At 42.2% G+C, this 16,618-nt stretch overlaps 2 protein-coding genes across 3 annotated transcripts in view; one reads left to right on the top strand and one right to left on the bottom strand.

The window, feature by feature from the left end:
• The window catches only part of LOC120023098 (VPS10 domain-containing receptor SorCS1-like), a gene marked incomplete at its 3' end in the record, with an annotated part of 162,957 nt that overhangs the window by 85,731 nt on the left and 60,608 nt on the right, over positions 1–16,618 (bottom strand). The gene's annotated exons all lie outside the window — the stretch shown is intronic.
• On the top strand, positions 4,255–10,814 carry LOC120066857. 2 transcript variants are annotated; one of them, XM_039018281.1, is made up of 8 exons: positions 4,255–4,547; positions 5,499–5,562; positions 5,892–5,990; positions 6,094–6,237; positions 6,455–6,575; positions 6,664–6,735; positions 9,794–9,865; positions 10,389–10,814. In XM_039018281.1, exons 4-8 carry the CDS (start codon positions 6,094–6,096, stop codon positions 10,592–10,594), a joined length of 615 nt encoding a protein of 204 aa, XP_038874209.1. In that variant the 5' UTR covers positions 4,255–4,547; positions 5,499–5,562; positions 5,892–5,990; the 3' UTR covers positions 10,595–10,814. The 2 variants fall into 2 exon arrangements, with proteins under 2 accessions (XP_038874209.1, XP_038874208.1); XM_039018280.1 differs by having other exon boundaries at positions 4,255–5,562.

The raw sequence follows: 16,618 nt of genomic DNA, 5'->3' as shown, positions 1-16,618 counted from the left end.
ATGTGTGGTTCCCACCGTGAAGCATGGAGAAGGAGGTGTGGTGGTGCTTTGCTGGTGACACTGTCAGAGATTTATTTAGAATTTAAGGCACACTTAACCAGCATGGCTACCACAGCATTCTGCAGCGATACACCATCCCATCTTGTCTGCGCTTAGTGGGGATATCATTTATTTTTCAAAAGGACAATGACCCAAAACTCACCTCCAGGCTGTGTAAGGGCTATTTGACCAAGGAGAGTGATGGAGTGCTGCATCAGATGACCTGGCCTACACAATCAGCCGACCTCAACCCAATTGAGATGGTTTGGGATGAGTTGGACCGTAGAGTGAAGGAAAAGCAACCAACAAGTACTCAGCATATGTGAGAACTCCTTCAAGACTGCTGGAAAAGCATTCCAGGTGAAGCTGGGTGAGAGAATGCCAAGAGTGTGCAAAGCTGTCATCAAGGCAAAGGGTTTGAAGAATCTCAAATATAAAATATATTTTGAGTTGTTTAACACTTTTTTGGTTACAACATGATTCCATATGTATTATTCTCAGTTTTGATGTTTTCACTATTATTCTACAATGTAGAAAATAGTAAAAATAAAGAAAAACCCTTAAATGAGTTTGTGTGTCCAAACTTTTGACTGGTACTGTATATTAGAGTTGGCTTTAGGCACTTAAAGTCACAGATCTAGGATCAGTTGACCTCCACATAATGTTAACATGAGCCACTAATATCTTACTTCAGTATTGTCTATAGCAGTTTCTTCATTAAGACTTATATTTGGCCTTAATATACACTGCTCAAAAAAATAAAGGGAACACTTAAACAACACAATGTAACTCCAAGTCAATCACACTTCTGTGAAATCAAACTGTCCACTTAGGAAGCAACACTGATTGACAATAAATTTCACATGCTGTTGTGCAAATGGAATAGACAACAGGTGGAAATTATAGGCAATTAGCAAGACACCCCCAATAAAGGAGTGGTTCTGCTGGTGGTGACCACAGACCACTTCTCAGTTCCTATGCTTCCTGGGTGATGTTTTGTTCACTTTTGAATGCTGGCGGTGCTTTCACTCTAGTGGTAGCATGAGACGGAGTCTACAACCCACACAAGTGGCTCAGGTAGTGCAGCTCATCCAGGATGGCACATCAATGCGAGCTGTGGCAAGGAGGTTTGCTGTGTCTGTCAGCGTAGTGTCCAGAGCATGGAGGCGCTACCAGGAGACAGGCCAGTACATCAGGAGACGTGGAGGAGGCCGTAGGAGGGCAACAACCCAGCAGCAGGACCGCTACCTCCGCCTTTGTGCAAGGAGGAGTAGGAGGAGCACTGCCAGAGCCCTGCAAAATGACCTCCAGCAGGCCACAAATGTGCATGTGTCTGCTCAAACGGTCAGAAACAGACTCCATGAGGGTGGTATGAGGGCCCGACGTCCACAGGTGGGGGTTGTGCTTACAGCCCAACACCGTGCAGGACGTTTGGCATTTGCCAGAGAACACCAAGATTGGCAAATTTGCCACTGGCGCCCAGTGCTCTTCACAGATGAAAGCAGGTTCACACTGAGCACATGTGACAGACGTGACAGAGTCTGGAGACGCCGTGGAGAACGTTCTGCTGCCTGCAACATCCTCCAGCATGACCGGTTTGGCGGTGGGTCAGTCATGGTGTGGGGTGGCATTTCTTTGGGGGGCTGCACAGCCCTCCATGTGCTCGCCAGAGGTAGCCTGACTGCCATTAGGTACCGAGATGAGATCCTCAGACCCCTTGTGAGACCATATGCTGGTGCGGTTGGCCCTGGGTTCCTCCTAATGCAAGACAATGCTAGACCTCATGTGGCTGGAGTGTGTCAGCAGTTCCTGCAAGAGGAAGGCATTGATGCTATGGACTGGCCCACCCGTTCCCCAGACCTGAATCCAATTGAGCACATCTGGGACATCATGTCTCGCTCCATCTACCAACACCACGTTGCACCACAGACTGTCCAGGAGTTGGCGGATGCTTTAGTCCAGGTCTGGGAGGAGATCCCTCAGGAGACCATCCGCCACCTCATCAGGAGCATGCCCAGGCGTTGTAGGAAGGTCATACAGGCACGTGGAGGCCACACACACTGCTGAGCCTCATTTTGACTTGTTTTAAGGACATTACATCAAAGTTGGATCAGCCTGTAGTGTGGTTTTCCACTTTAATTTTGAGTGTGACTCCAAATCCAGACCTCCATGGGTTGATAAATTTGATTTCCATTGACCATTTTTGTGTGATTTTGTTGTCAGCACATTTAACTATGTAAAGAAAACAGTATTTAATAAGAATATTTAATTCATTCAGATCTAGGATGTGTTATTTTAGTGTTCCCTTTATTTTTTTGAGCAGTGTATATGACTTTGTGGTTGTGGGTGGATTTCAACTGCTGGCTGGAATTCTCACTCAACTGTACCACTAATATGAACCTGTTCTACAGACTCTTGTAGACTACTATGCACTGAAAAACAGTTAATATGTTACAAATCAAAGCTTAACATTGAAATTTGTGATTTCAAATGATTAAGTTAAATTCAGATAGGCATGTTATGTGCTCTCTAACACAAACATAAAATGTGTTGTTATTGCTGTAGACCTTTTAACAGATCTAGGAGCAGTTGACCTCCACAGAATGTTAACATTAGCCACTAATATCTGACTTCAGTACAGTCTATAGCTGTTTGTTCATTAATACTTATATGTGGCCTTAATATACAGCATATGACCTGGTAAAGGAGAGGGGGATGGGAGGCTGCTCAATGATTGGCTGTAGTGTAGGGTGTGTCATACAATGTATCAAAATTTCAACTGCTGGCTGGAATTTTCACTCAACTGTACCACTAATATGAACCTGTTCTACAGACTCTTGTAGACTACTATGCACTGAAAAACAGTTAATGTTACAAATCAAAGCTTAACATTGAAATATGTGATTTCAAATGATTAAGTTAAATTCAGATAGGCATGTTATGTGCTCTCTAACACAAACATAAAATGTGTTGTTGTTGCTGTAGACCTTTTAACAGATCTAGTTGACCTCCACAGAATGTGCACATTAGCCACTAATATCTGACATCAGTATAGTTTATAGAGGTGTATCTGTCTGTCTGTGTCTTTCAGTTTCTATTTAGACTACATCAAATATGAAGAAGCTGTGCAGCCACACCATGTTCAACATGTTACCTAATTAGCTAGCTAGCTGACAATCTGGTTGACCTGTAGCATATAAACATTTGTTGGCACAGAAAGAAAGGGGATATGAAAAATGATTGATCAAATTCCTCCTGCCACTATCTGACTGGGTTAATAACTTAATATTAAGTTAATATGGACCCATTGTCTTAGACTTGAACTCTTGGACCAAACAGTGGGACTCTGATTTCAGCCATAGGGACTTGTGACTCGACTCCTGACTCCAACATTGGTGACTTTGACTCAACTCAGAGTAGCCATAGGGTCTTGTGAATTGACTCTGACTTTTGTGACTCAACTACAACACTACTGCCATTGCATGGCTACTACTACTGCTTCAACTACCAATTCTAGCAAGTTGTACCCCAGGTTGGGTACACTTTTCTGCTGCTCCCTCAAAAGCATTAAGCAGACATTTTGATTATACCTCCCTCCCCATAACTCTCTGTTGTTAATATCAGTAGGCTGTTTGAGTGGTCTGTGGGCAGGTAATTCATCTGATTGCTGATGGGTTAGGTTGCTAGATCGAATATTAACCTGCCATAAGCTACTTTTGTGTCAGCAAGTCTCCCCAGTGAAAAATGTACATATCCACCACTCCATCTCTCATGTACAGACCATTCAAGTAGCTGCACTTAACACCTCACTGATACTGATTGTGTAAGCTACAAACCCAAATTGTCTAAGGAAATGTGGCTAACAGTAATAACATTGCAGACATATTCAGAAATCTGGGCTGATGGAATCATTGTTATGCATATCTACTGGCCATAATTTCCGCTTGAGGTCCTGCCCCTCCCCCACTGCAAAGTGCACAAAAGTACCAAACTATCAAAGGTTTTATAGGTCAACACAGTCCCCCCCCTCCCCTGTCCTTTGTATATTATTTATATATACTTGTGTTCCCATATGTACTTCCTGTATTGATTTGTTGTTAATAAAAATATAATAATAATAAAAGATACACAGTTCCCCCTCCCCCATGTTGCAGCATAAATCTCTGCCCAAGGTTGCCATGTACACTATTTTGTGGTTTATTGATGAACTTTTAAAACTTTGCGGCAGGTGAAAGGTTTTGGTCGCTAGGTGGAAGTTGTTATACTACTTCTATATTGCAACGTTACCAACATGGCATTTTTAAAAAATCATTAATTTCCCTGTATTCTGCTAAAATTGTGCTAGTGAAGGTGGGTTTTGAAGTCTGGTTTTGAGCAGACTCCTAGAAATTTGAAATTGACCTGGCAAGCCTGTCCCTGCCTGAGCGTGATCACCACTGAAGTAGCTGTGCAGCACGTGTTTTAAGGAAGAGGAGGATGGTTGCAGATGTTTGCATTCATGCAAGAAGGTAAGCTATTAACTAAACTGTTAACCAATATTTTAGCTAAAATTGTATTTGGTGTATTGACAAGCAATGCATGTTCTCGTTGTCTTTATTTTTAATGAATTAATGTCAGTCATGTATGTCTTTCGGTGGAATCCAACATGCATTGACATGTCTGAAAGCCGCATTGTGTCAGATATACTGCGTCATGACAGATTGAAATTGGCAGGTTTATCCAAACAATTCATTAATGCGCAATTGTTACTTTGCATGTTTCTACCTTATAGTTATTTGTGGCTTGCTAACGGTTAGTGTGCTAGCTAACTGTTAGCGTGCTAGCTAACGGTTAGCGTGCTAGCTAACGGTTAGCATGCTACCCATGCTAGTTAAAAAATAATAATATGCTAGCTATGGTTGCAAGCTAGCTAATAAGTTTAGCATAATTGGTAAACGTGTCTTTGATTCAGAATACATGATTGTGGTTAACAATGTTACATGCATTGGAAAATAATATTGCTATAGTGTAACAAGCTAGCAAGAAAAGCCAGTTCCTTTTCATCTATTTTGTCAAGTTATAAGCCTGTATGTGTGTTAAAATATTTAAACCCCCTCATTAAATTCATGTATTGAAGTTGCGCCCGTTTTTTATAGCCCTTTCTTACCCAAATACCGTTTTTTACATTGAAATAATTCAGATGAAAATAAGAAATATGTTAAACTAATTAAGAAATAAGTGACCAGATTTTTTTTATTGAAAACCATGGACATTAGTTTGGGTGGGGGGAGGGGCGTGGTGCGGTTCCTAGTTCTTTTTTTTTTTGCACATAAAAGAGTGAAACACCACAACAAGAATAAGGGTTGTGGAAAGTGTCAATTTTGGTAGGACTGTGACAATTCACTGTCTTGAAAAATACATACATACAATACATACATATATTGGCAGATTCTTTAACCAAATCCCTATTTCTTACACAGATTTTTTAAGATCTAAAACATAATGGAAGATAAGAGTCCAGGAACCTACAAAGTAACCAATGCGGTATGTTTTCTGATTTGCCTAGTATTTAGAGTACGCTTGCCTTGCTTTAGCCAAACCACTCATACTGATTCTCTTTTAGTCCATCCATAAAAACAGATTCAGCTTTAGTTGCATGCAGGAACTTGCATAATGTGCTTATGTTATGCTTATACTTGCTTTTTTACCTTGAAAGTAGTTTAAAAAAACAGAAATTGTAATAGATGTTTGTTGGACCTCTATTAGTCAATGATAACAGTCATTGGTGTCCCCCAGCCCATCCCCTGTTGTGTGCCGAGCAATCTTGTCATTCTATTAAGTCTCAACTATTCTTTTTGTCTTCCTTTACAAAGGCACTGCAGAGGCTAAGAAGGCGCATGTAAAATCTAAAGAAGCATAGTTCAACTTGTGAGGCCAGATTTGAAAAGGAAAAGATAAATCCCGAAGCGCAGGTTTGTCAGTTGTTTAGAATGAGGATACTGGGGATGGTTGAATCGTTATCATATCCTATTGCCTAATTTGCACATGACTAATATCATTTTATTGTATCCTTAGATGTCAGACACCGAGGCTGCCAGTACCTCTGAGGCTGCCAGTACCTCTGAGGCTGCCAGTACCTCTGAGGCTGCCAGTACTTCTGGGTCGATAGTCAATGTGTTGGATGATGCACCACCGTTGATCAGAACAGACAGTATATACGTAAGTTAAAGTGTCATTCAACACCAGCACATACTGTAAGTTCTTGTGAATCAGCTTTGTAAATCAAAGATGGGCAAGTGTGCACTTTCATCCCATATTCATAGTATTATAACATAAACAAGTAGAGGAGCACAGTCGTAACTAATCAAAATGTGCCGGTGTCCAAATACTTTGTCATCTGTCTAGTTATCCAATATAATTTTTTTCTTCAATACAGTTGACCAAAGCTATGCTTGGATACAAGACTGATGACTCAATAACCAGCATTGGCAACAGTGTAGATGGTTATGTCCCAGGATCATCAGAGGAAGGCAATTTTTATGAAGAAAATCTGACAGGTATGTCTATACTTTACATACACATGGACCTATTCTTAATTACAATGTCCTGTTTGAAAATTACATGTTTTCCACTGATGTTTTCCAGGAGAGATGTCAGTGATTCGGGCCAAAAAGCCAATGACCAAGGGAAAGCTGGGGCAAAAGAGAGACTCACACGGTAAGCATGTTTCCTGCTGCCTTCAGTCAGTGTAAGTCTGATGGCCTTGAGATAGAAGCTGTTTTTCAGTCCCAGCTTTGATGCACCTGTACTGACCTCGCCTTCTGGATGATAGTGGGGTGAACAGGCAGTGGCTCGGGTGGTTGTTGTCCTTGATGGTCTTTTTGGCCTTTCTGTGACATCGGGTGGTGTAGTTGTCCATGAGGGCAGGTAGTTTGCCCCCGGTGATGCGTTGTGCAGACCTCACTACCCTCTGGAGAGCCTTACGGTTGTGGGCGGAGCAGTTGCCGTACCAGGCGGTGATACAGCCCGACAGGATGCTCTCGATTGTGCATCTGTAAAAGTTTGTGAGTGTTTTTGGTGACAAGCCAAATTTCTTCAGCCTCCTGAGGTTGTTTTGTTGATGTTGAGTGTGAGGTTATTTTCCTGACACCACACTCCGAGGGCCCTCACCTCCTCCCTGTAGGCCGTCTCATCGTTGTTGGTAATCAAGCCTACCACTGTAGTGTCGTCTGCAAACTTGATGATTGAGTTGGAGGAGTGCATGGCCACGCAGTCATGGGTGAACAGGGAGTACAGGAGAGAGCTGAGAACGCACCCTTGTGGGGACCCAGTGTTGAGGATCAGCGGGGTGGAGATGTTTCCTACCCTCACCGCCTGGGGGTGGCCCGTCAGGAAGTCGAGGTCCCAGTTGCACAGGGCGGTGGGTCTCGAGCTTAATGACGAGTTTGGAGGGTACTATGGTGTTAAATGCTGAGCTGTAATCGATGAACAACATTCTTACATAGGTATTCCTCTTGTCCAGATGGGTTAGGGCAGTGTGATTGCGATTGCGTTGTCTGTGGACCTATTGGTGCGGTAAGCAAATTCGAGTGGGTCTAGGTGTCAGGTAGGGTGGAGGTGATATGGTCCTTGACTAGTCTCTCAAAGCACTTCATGATGACGGAGGTGAGTGCTACGGGGTGCTAGTCATTTAGCTCAGTTACCTTAGCTTTCTTGGGAACATGAACAATGGTGGCCTTCTTGAAGCATGTGGGCACAGCAGGCTGGGATAAGGATTGATTGAATATGTCTGTAAACACACCAGCCAGCTGGTCTGCGCATGCTCTGAGGACGCGGCTAGGAATGCCGTCTGGGCCAGCAGCCTTGTGAGGGTTAACACGTTTAAATGTTTTACTCACGTTGGCTGCAGTGAAGGAGAGCCCGCAGGTTTTGGTAGCGGGCCGTGTCAGTGGCACTGTATTGTCCTCAAAGCAAGCAAAGAAGTTGTTTAGTTTGTCTGGGAGCAAGACATCGGTGTCCGCAACGGGGCTGGTTTTCTTTTTGTAATCCGTGATTGACTGTAGACCCTGCCACATACGTCTTGTGTCTGAGCCGTTGAATTGCGACTCTACTCTGTCTCTATACTGACGCTTAGCTTGTTTGATTGCCTTGCCTAGGGAATAGCTACACTGTTTGTGTTCGGTCATGTTTCCGGTCGCCTTGCCATGATTAAAAGCAGTGGTTCGCGCTTTCAAGTTTTGCGCGAATGCTGCCATCAATCCACGGTTTCTGGTTGGGGAAGGTTTTAATAGTCACCGTGGGTACAACATCACTGATGCACTTTCAAATAAACTCGATCCCAGTCCACGTGACCGAAGCAATCTTGAAACGTGGAATCAGATTGGTCGGACCAGCGTTGAACAGACCTGAGCACAGGCGTTTCCTGTTTTAGTTTCTGTCTATAGGCTGGGAGCAACAAAATGGAGTCGTGGTCAGATTTGCGAAAGGAGGGCGAGGGAGGGCTTTGTATACGTCGCAGAAGTTAGAGTAGCAATGAACCAGAATCATGCCAGCCCGGGTCACGCATTCCATATGCTGATAAAATTTAGGGAGCTTGTTTTCAGATTAGCCTCGCTAAAATCCCCATCTACAATAAAAGCAGCCTCAGGATATGTGGTTTCCAGTTTACATAGAGTCCAATGAAGTTCTTTCAGGGCCGTTGAGGTATCTTCTTGGGGGGGATATACACGGCTGTGATTATAATCGAAGAGATTTCTCTAGGTAGATAATGCGGCCGGCATTTGATTGTGAGGAATTCTAGGTCAGGTGAGTAAAAGGACTTGAGTTTCCTGTATGTTGTTATGATCACACCCCGAATTGTTAATCATAAGGCATACACCCCCGCCCTTCTTCTTACCAGAGAGATGTTTGTTTCTGAGATGCGTGAAGAAACCGGGTGACTCTACGTACTCTGATAACGTATCCCGAGTGAGCCATGTTTCCGTGAAACAGAGAATGTTACTATCTCTGATGTCTCTCTGGAAGGCAACCCTTGCTCGAATTTCGTCTACCTTGATGTCAAGAGATTGGACATTGGCGAGTAGTATACTCGTGAGATGTGGGCGATGTGCCCGTCTACAGAGCCTGACCAGAAGACCGCGCCATCTGCCATCTGTGGCGCCGTTGTTTTGGGTCACCTACTGGGATCTGATGCATTGCCCTGGGTGATAGTCGAAACAGAGGATCCGCTTTGGGAAAGTCATATTCCTGGACTTAATGTTGGTAGTTGACGTTGCTCTTATATCCAGTAGTTCTTCCCGGCTGTATGTAATAAAACTTAAGATTTCCTGGGGTATCAATGTAAGAAATAACACATTAAAAAACAAAATACTGCATAGTTTCCTAAGAACGCGAAGCGAGGCGACCATCTCTGTCGGTGCCATAAGTATTCTGGCCGTACTGTGCTGGTCCAGATCTGTTTTGTCTTCATCAGTTAGTGTATTTCCAACCATGCCAGCACAGAACGGTTCAGTTTGGATTGTACAGTGGTGTGAAAAAGGTTAGGATGGAGTCTGCCTTCATTTCAGCATGGTATTGTGCTTTCCCCTCTCAATACATGGCTGTATCTGTAGGGTTTGGGTGGCTGTAGCCGTCCCTCTCATACCATATTCAATAGGCTTGAATGGCACAGCTGTTATAAACCTGCATTTTGAGTTTTTCCAACAGTTATCGCTTATGGATTGGTTGATAGGTTGGATTGGGTGAAACTGACATGATTTCCACTGATGTTTTCCAGGAGAGATGTCAGCGATTCGGGCCAAACAGCCAATGACCAAGGGAAAGCTGGGACAAAGGAGAGGCTCACACAGTAAGCATGTTTCCTGCTGCCTTCAGTCAGTGCGTTTTCACTCTGTAGTGTCAGCTTATGGTACTGTGCTGGTCCAGATCAATCCTGTTTTCATCAGTTAGTGTATTTCCAACCATGCCAGCACAGAACGGTTCAGTTTGGATTGGACACAAGTCAAGACGTTAGATCTGAACTAGTGTGTCAGGATAGATGATAACACAGAAGGATTACCACACTTTACATTGTTTTTCCTGGGTGAGGGAACTTAATTTAATAAGTATTGCTTTTATTAGAAGGATTACATTGCAAACCTTTTGATGGGCTTAGATTTCATACAGATTGACTCTGCCTTGATGTCAGCATTGCACATTCTTCTCTCACATCCTTCTCTATGTAGTTATTTAGTTGGGATTGTTAGTTTAACCTCAACACTCTCTGCAGATACAGCTGCAACCTGGTAGAGTTAATACAGAGATGAACACATACTGTATTGTACTCAACCTTTATTTAATGTAGTCATTCATAATGTCATCTCTTTCCAAAGGTGCCAAAGGAACAAAAAGGTTTTGGTCGACAATAGAGGTGGATGCAGTTGAAGATTCCTTGATGAATTTTATCCGAATGGGAAAAAGGCCTGGAAAACAAGACTGTGAGAAATGCATTGCTGCTTCTCCCCAAGCGCTAGTAAACAGGGACTGGAGAGCAGTAAAGTTCTATGTACACAACAAAATAGTTGCAGATCAGAGATAATAAGTGTATAAGATGCTTCTATCTTGGTGTACCTCTGAGGATTTAATGGGACTTACTTGACTTAAGCTCATAGGCAGTTGATGAATGTCCTCCATCTCACTCTGTTTGGGGGAAGTTTTCCCAGGTGGGTTGTTCACTTTTGGAGTGACTAAGGTCTCAAGAATACAAAGCCTGCTGACTTTGAATGTTACAGAAAAATAAAATACATTTTTCTAAACTATTAATCTGTTACTTGGATATAATGACTCCATTACTGAAATGGTTGTTCCAGTTTAAATACTTTACAGTAGAACTACACTACAGTAGAACTACACTACAGTAGAACTACACTACAGCCGTTGAGTTGCCATCCGTGTTGCATCATTGTGGCATTCTACATGCAATATTTTCAGTCATAAAATAGAATGAATGCATCAAATATCGATGTAATAAATGTATCACTAGTCACTTTAAACAATGCCACTTTATATAATGTTTACATACCCTGCATTACTCATCTCATATGTATATACTGTACTCTATACCATCTACTGCATCTTGCCTATGCCGTTCGGCCATCGCTCATTCATATATTTATATGCACATATTCGTATTCATTCCTTTACACTTGTGTGTAAAAGGTAGTTGTTGTGAAATTGTTACATTACTTGTTAGATATTACTGCACGGTCGGAACTAGAAGCACAAGCAATGCGCTACACTCGCATTAACGTCTGCTAACCATGTGTATTTGACCAATTTGATTTGATTTGATTTGCAATGTGCGGTCTCAAGTAGGTGGTAAAATTACAAGTGATCTTTTTTCAAGAAGTCAGCAACTTTCGGTGATTTCCTCATATTAGATTTTTTTTCTAGCTCATGAGTGTAATTTCTGTGCTTCTATGATGTCTGGAAAGCAGGGTCCTAAAAAGGTATGTAAATGTGAGGAGTCCTAAATTGGTTAGAAATGCAAGACTGTGTGTGTGTGTGTGTGTGTGTGTGTGTGTGTGTGTGTGTGTGTGTGCTACTGGGCTCCCCGACTTCATTTCAACTGAACACTGTTGAATTTACTTTTATACTACCAGTCAAAAGCACCAGCCTCAGAAATCAGCAATTAACTAACTGCACCTCAGATTGCAGCCCGTTCAGAGGAGACTACGTGAATCAGGCTTTCATGGTCGAATTGCTGCAAAGAAACCACTACTAAAGGACACCAATAAGAAGAAGAGACTGGCTTGGGCCAAGAAACACAAGCAATGGACATTAGACCGGTGGAAATCTGTCTTTTGGTCTGATGAATCCAAATTTGAGATGTTTGGTTCCAACCGCCATGTCTTTGCGAGACGCAGAGTAGGTGAACGGATGATCTCTGCATGTGTGGTTCCCACCGTGAAGCATGGAGGAGGTGTGATGGTGCTTTGCTGGTGACACGGTCTGATTTTATTTAGAAAGCACACTTAACCAGCATGAGATGACTACCTCATGAAGTTGGTTGAGAGAATGCCAAGAGTGTGCAAAGCTGTCCAGGCAAAGGGTGGCTATTTGAAAAATCTTAAATATATTTTTATTTCTTTTATACTTTTTTGGCTACTACATGATTCCATGTGTGTTATTTCATAGTTTTGATGTCTTCACTATTATTCTACAATGTTGAAAAAAGAAAAAAGAAAAACCCTTGAATGAGTAGGTGTCCAAACTTTTGACTGGTACTGTATACAGCCGGGAACTATGCATATAGACTGCAGAGATCTATTGTTTTTGGGGTTTGAGAGTGTGTGTGTGTGTGTGTGTGTGTGTGTGTGTGTGTGTGTGTGTGTGTGTGTGTGTGTGTGTGTGTGTGTGTGTGTGTGTGTGTGTGTGTGTGTGTGTAAATGTGCGTGCGAATGAGCGTGTGTGTGTCTGCGCATTGAATGTGCGCACGTGGGTCTTCAAATGAATGATGTGTCTGAAAACAATGTTGATTCGGGTAATAAATCACTGTTCAGTACTTTGCCATAAGGGGAAGATAACACTTGACACAATTATTGAAATTGAATTCATGGACACTCTCGCTCTAGACAAAAGATAACGGGACTATTCACATTATCCCAAGTAGGTAAGGTTCCTGCCTGCGTAGAATGAAAAGCCAGAGCTCCAACAATTGAGTTTTACCTTCCAAAGTAGGTTACAATCCACCCACTGGTTAAATATAGTACATCACTTCCGTGCCGCGAGAGAGGAATGTGGTTGCTCACTCCTGATCATTTGACAAATAAAACTGAATATATGAATGTTAATCCAATGAACCCGTTCACATATCCCCGGGGAATATTGCAATAACCCATAAAACCTTGAACTGTCAACGTGGAAAATCGAGTCTTATGTTAGCGGTGACAGAAAGGTGTGGATATGAAAGCACTATGAAACTCAGACACTCAAAGTTTCTAGTGGTATTGAATAGGAATGACAAGTCTGTGGGTATATGATTTTCAACGAGTTGAATATCAAGTTTTATGTTAGCGGTAACAGAAAGGTGCAGCTATGAAAGCACTACACAACACAAACATACTCAAAGTTGAGACTGGATACAAAACCGAGTCTATGAGTAAAATGCTGTGGCTGACTTGGATTTTGGTATTAGACTACAGAGGCCCAAGAGGCTAGTCTAGTGGCTGTTTTCCCCCTATGTGTTAACACAACCTACATCACATTATTAACTACAGTCACTACACTACTAGACAGATGGAGCGTGATAAATAAAGCTAAAAAGAATCTCGCTCATTGCAGATTAATTATTTAGATGGTCATCCTCAGAAGTAGCATCAGCTCACAAATGGGATAATAAAAGGTATTTACAAAGCTAAATCTATCCATCTATCTATCTGGCAAAGGCACTCTCTTCTCCCTCTCTCCATCTGAGGCTAAATAATCGGTCCACTTTTTGTCTCATTGATATCACTTGATTTGCCTCCAGTTTGGGGCTGGGTAGTTTGAGTAGTAGGAGCCGGAGGCAGATGAACAGTCCCTCCAGGCATTGCTGCCAGAGCGAGAGAGCGAGCGAGCGAGAAGCAGGAAGAGGGAGAGAGAAGAAGGGAGAGAGAAGAAGGGAGAGACAGAAGGGAGAGACAGAAGGGGGAAGAGGGAGAGAGAGCGAAGGAGGAAGAGGGAGAGAGCATGAGAGCGAGAGAGAGAGAGAGAGAGAGGGTGGTAGTAGCTAACAAGCTCTTCTCTGTCAATCTCTCGCTTTGTTCCCATTATTCAGAATCAAAGACTCCTGATTCCCAGCATTTGCATGTGATTAAAGGTGATTAGCAGTACAGCGCCACAGTCTAAACCAACACTTCCCTTCCTTGGAAGCATCACGGCACACCCACCTACTGCTAGTGTTGCAATCACCACCGCCATGACAGACCACCTTTTTGTTGTTGTTCGGCTCTGTTGTGTAACCATTGTGTGAGGCACCTCAATGTCAACATCATTCACGTGCTTAATTTGCGTCAAAGAAAAACACGTTGGGAAAAAGACAAACCAAAGTAGATATGTTGAGGGATAAAAACGATACAGATGAGAAACAAGCTTTTCAAGTGGCTGAGTTTGACGCGGTGGCTAAAGAGATAGCCGTTAACACGAGAACACAGAGGAATGAGAATTGCAATCAACGGGGGTCTTAACCTTGTCTCGCACGTCACTGTAATGAGATGATAAAACGGATCCCCGGGGGGTTGGAACAAGCCGTATTCTAGCGTGTACACAGAAAGCTGTATCAATACGGGAGCAATTGCTGCTGAGCTTCATACTCTGGTAATAGAATAGGAGACACGCGCTGCACACCAATAGGCACACTCAATTTCAGCACAAGAGAGCATTGTATAAGCTCCAGTAAGAAAATGTATGGCATTCAGAAGTAAAAAATGTCGTCAATGTTAGAGATATAGCATTATTCAGCGTAGTCAACAATGTCGTCAATGTCAGAGATGTAGCAGTATTCAGCGTAGTCAACAATGTCGTCAATGTTAGAGATGTAGCAGTATTCAGCGTAGTCATCAATGTCGTCAATGATAGAGATATAGCAGTATTCAGCGTAGTCAACAATGTCGTCAACGTTAGAGATGTAGCAGTATTCAGCGTAGTCAACAATGTCGTCAACGTTAGAGAAGTAGCAGTATTCAGCGTAGTCAACAATGTCGTCAATGTTAGAGAAGTAGCAGTATTCAGCGTAGTCAACAATGTCGTCAATGTCAGAGATGTAGCAGTATTCAGCGTAGTCAACAATGTCGTCAATGATAGAGATGTAGCAGTATTCAGCGTAGTCAACAATGTCGTCAACGTTAGAGAAGTAGCAGTATTCAGCGTAGTCAACAATGTCGTCAATGTTAGAAAAGTAGCAGTATTCAGCGTAGTCAACAATGTCGTCAATGTTAGAGAAGTAGCATTATTCAGCGTAGTCAACAATGTCGTCAATGTCAGAGATGTAGCAGTATTCAGCGTAGTCAACAATGTCGTCAATGTTAGAAAAGTAGCAGTATTCAGCGTAGTCAACAATGTCGTCAATGATAGAGATATAGCAGTATTCAGCGTAGTCAACAATGTCGTCAATGTTAGAGATGTAGCATTATTCAGCGTAGTCAACAATGTCGTCAATGATAGAGATATAGCAGTATTCAGCGTAGTCAACAATGTCGTCAATGTTAGAGATGTAGCATTATTCAGCGTAGTCAACAATGTCGTCAATGTCAGAGATGTAGCAGTATTCAGCGTAGTCAACAATGTCGTCAACGTTAGAGATATAGCATTATTCAGCGTAGTCAACAATGTCGTCAATGTTAGAGATGTAGCATTATTCAGCATAGTCAACAATGTCGTCAATGATAGAGATATAGCAGTATTCAGCGTAGTCATCAATGTCGTCAATGTTAGAGATATAGCATTATTCAGCGTAGTCAACAATGTCGTCAATGTTAGAGAAGTAGCAGTATTCAGCATAGTCAACAATGTCGTCAATGTTAGAGATGTAGCATTATTCAGCATAGTCAACAATGTCGTCAATGTTAGAGATGTAGCAGTATTCAGCGTAGTCAACAATGTCGTCAATGTTAGAGATGTAGCAGTATTCAGCGTAGTCATCAATGTCGTCAATGTTAGAGATATAGCAGTATTCAGAATAGTCAACAATGTCGTCAATGTTAGAGATGTAGCAGTATTCAGCGTAGTCAACAATGTCGTCAATGTTAGAGAAGTAGCAGTATTCAGCGTAGTCAACAATGTCGTGAATGTTAGAGATGTAGCAGTATTCAGCGTAGTCAACAATGTCGTCAATGTTAGAGATATAGCAGTATTCAGCGTAGTCAACAATGTCGTCAATGTTAGAGATGTAGAAGTATTCAGCGTAGTCAACAATGTCGTCAATGTTAGAGAAGTAGCAGTATTCAGCGTAGTCAACAATGTCGTCAACGTTAGAGAAGTAGCAGTATTCAGCGTAGTCAACAATGTCGTCAACGTTAGAGAAGTAGCAGTATTCAGCGTAGTCAACAATGTCGTCAATGTTAGAGAAGTAGCAGTATTCAGCGTAGTCAACAATGTCGTCAATGTTAGAGAAGTAGCAGTATTCAGCGTAGTCAACAATGTCGTGAATGTTAGAGAAGTAGCAGTATTCAGCGTAGTCAACAATGTCGTCAATGTTAGAGAAGTAGCAGTATTCAGCGTAGTCAACAATGTCGTCAATGTTAGAGAAGTAGCAGTATTCAGCGTAGTCAACAATGTCGTCAATGTTAGAGATGTAGCAGTATTCAGCGTAGTCAACAATGTCGTCAATGATAGAGATGTAGCAGTATTCAGCGTAGTCATCAATGTCGTCAATGTTAGAGATGTAGCAGTATTCAGCGTAGTCAACAATGTCGTCAATGTCAGAGATGTAGCAGTATTCAGCGTAGTCAACAATGTCGTCAATGATAGAGATATAGCATTGTTCAGCATATTCAATATTTCCTGTATAAAGCAAAACAATTAAAAACAAGAGGAAGGAGAAGACAGAACTCTGGTTTCAATCACGGTCCAATGGAGTTTGATC

Source organism: Salvelinus namaycush, chromosome 2 (genome assembly GCF_016432855.1).
Source record: "Salvelinus namaycush isolate Seneca chromosome 2, SaNama_1.0, whole genome shotgun sequence".
NCBI lineage: Eukaryota > Metazoa > Chordata > Actinopteri > Salmoniformes > Salmonidae > Salvelinus > Salvelinus namaycush.
This window is presented reverse-complemented; position numbering and strand designations above follow the sequence as displayed.

What these genes read in the sequence shown, in the direction of transcription:
- LOC120066857 (XM_039018281.1), top strand. Translation starts at nt 6,094, where the DNA reads ATGTCAGACACCGAGGCTGCCAGTACCTCTGAGGCTGCCAGTACCTCT. An exon ending in TTATGAAGAAAATCTGACAG is followed by an intron (nt 6,576 to 6,663) that starts GTATGTCTATAC and finishes GATGTTTTCCAG; the next exon opens with GAGAGATGTCAGTGATTCGG. An exon ending in GCAAAAGAGAGACTCACACG is followed by an intron (nt 6,736 to 9,793) that starts GTAAGCATGTTT and finishes GATGTTTTCCAG; the next exon opens with GAGAGATGTCAGCGATTCGG.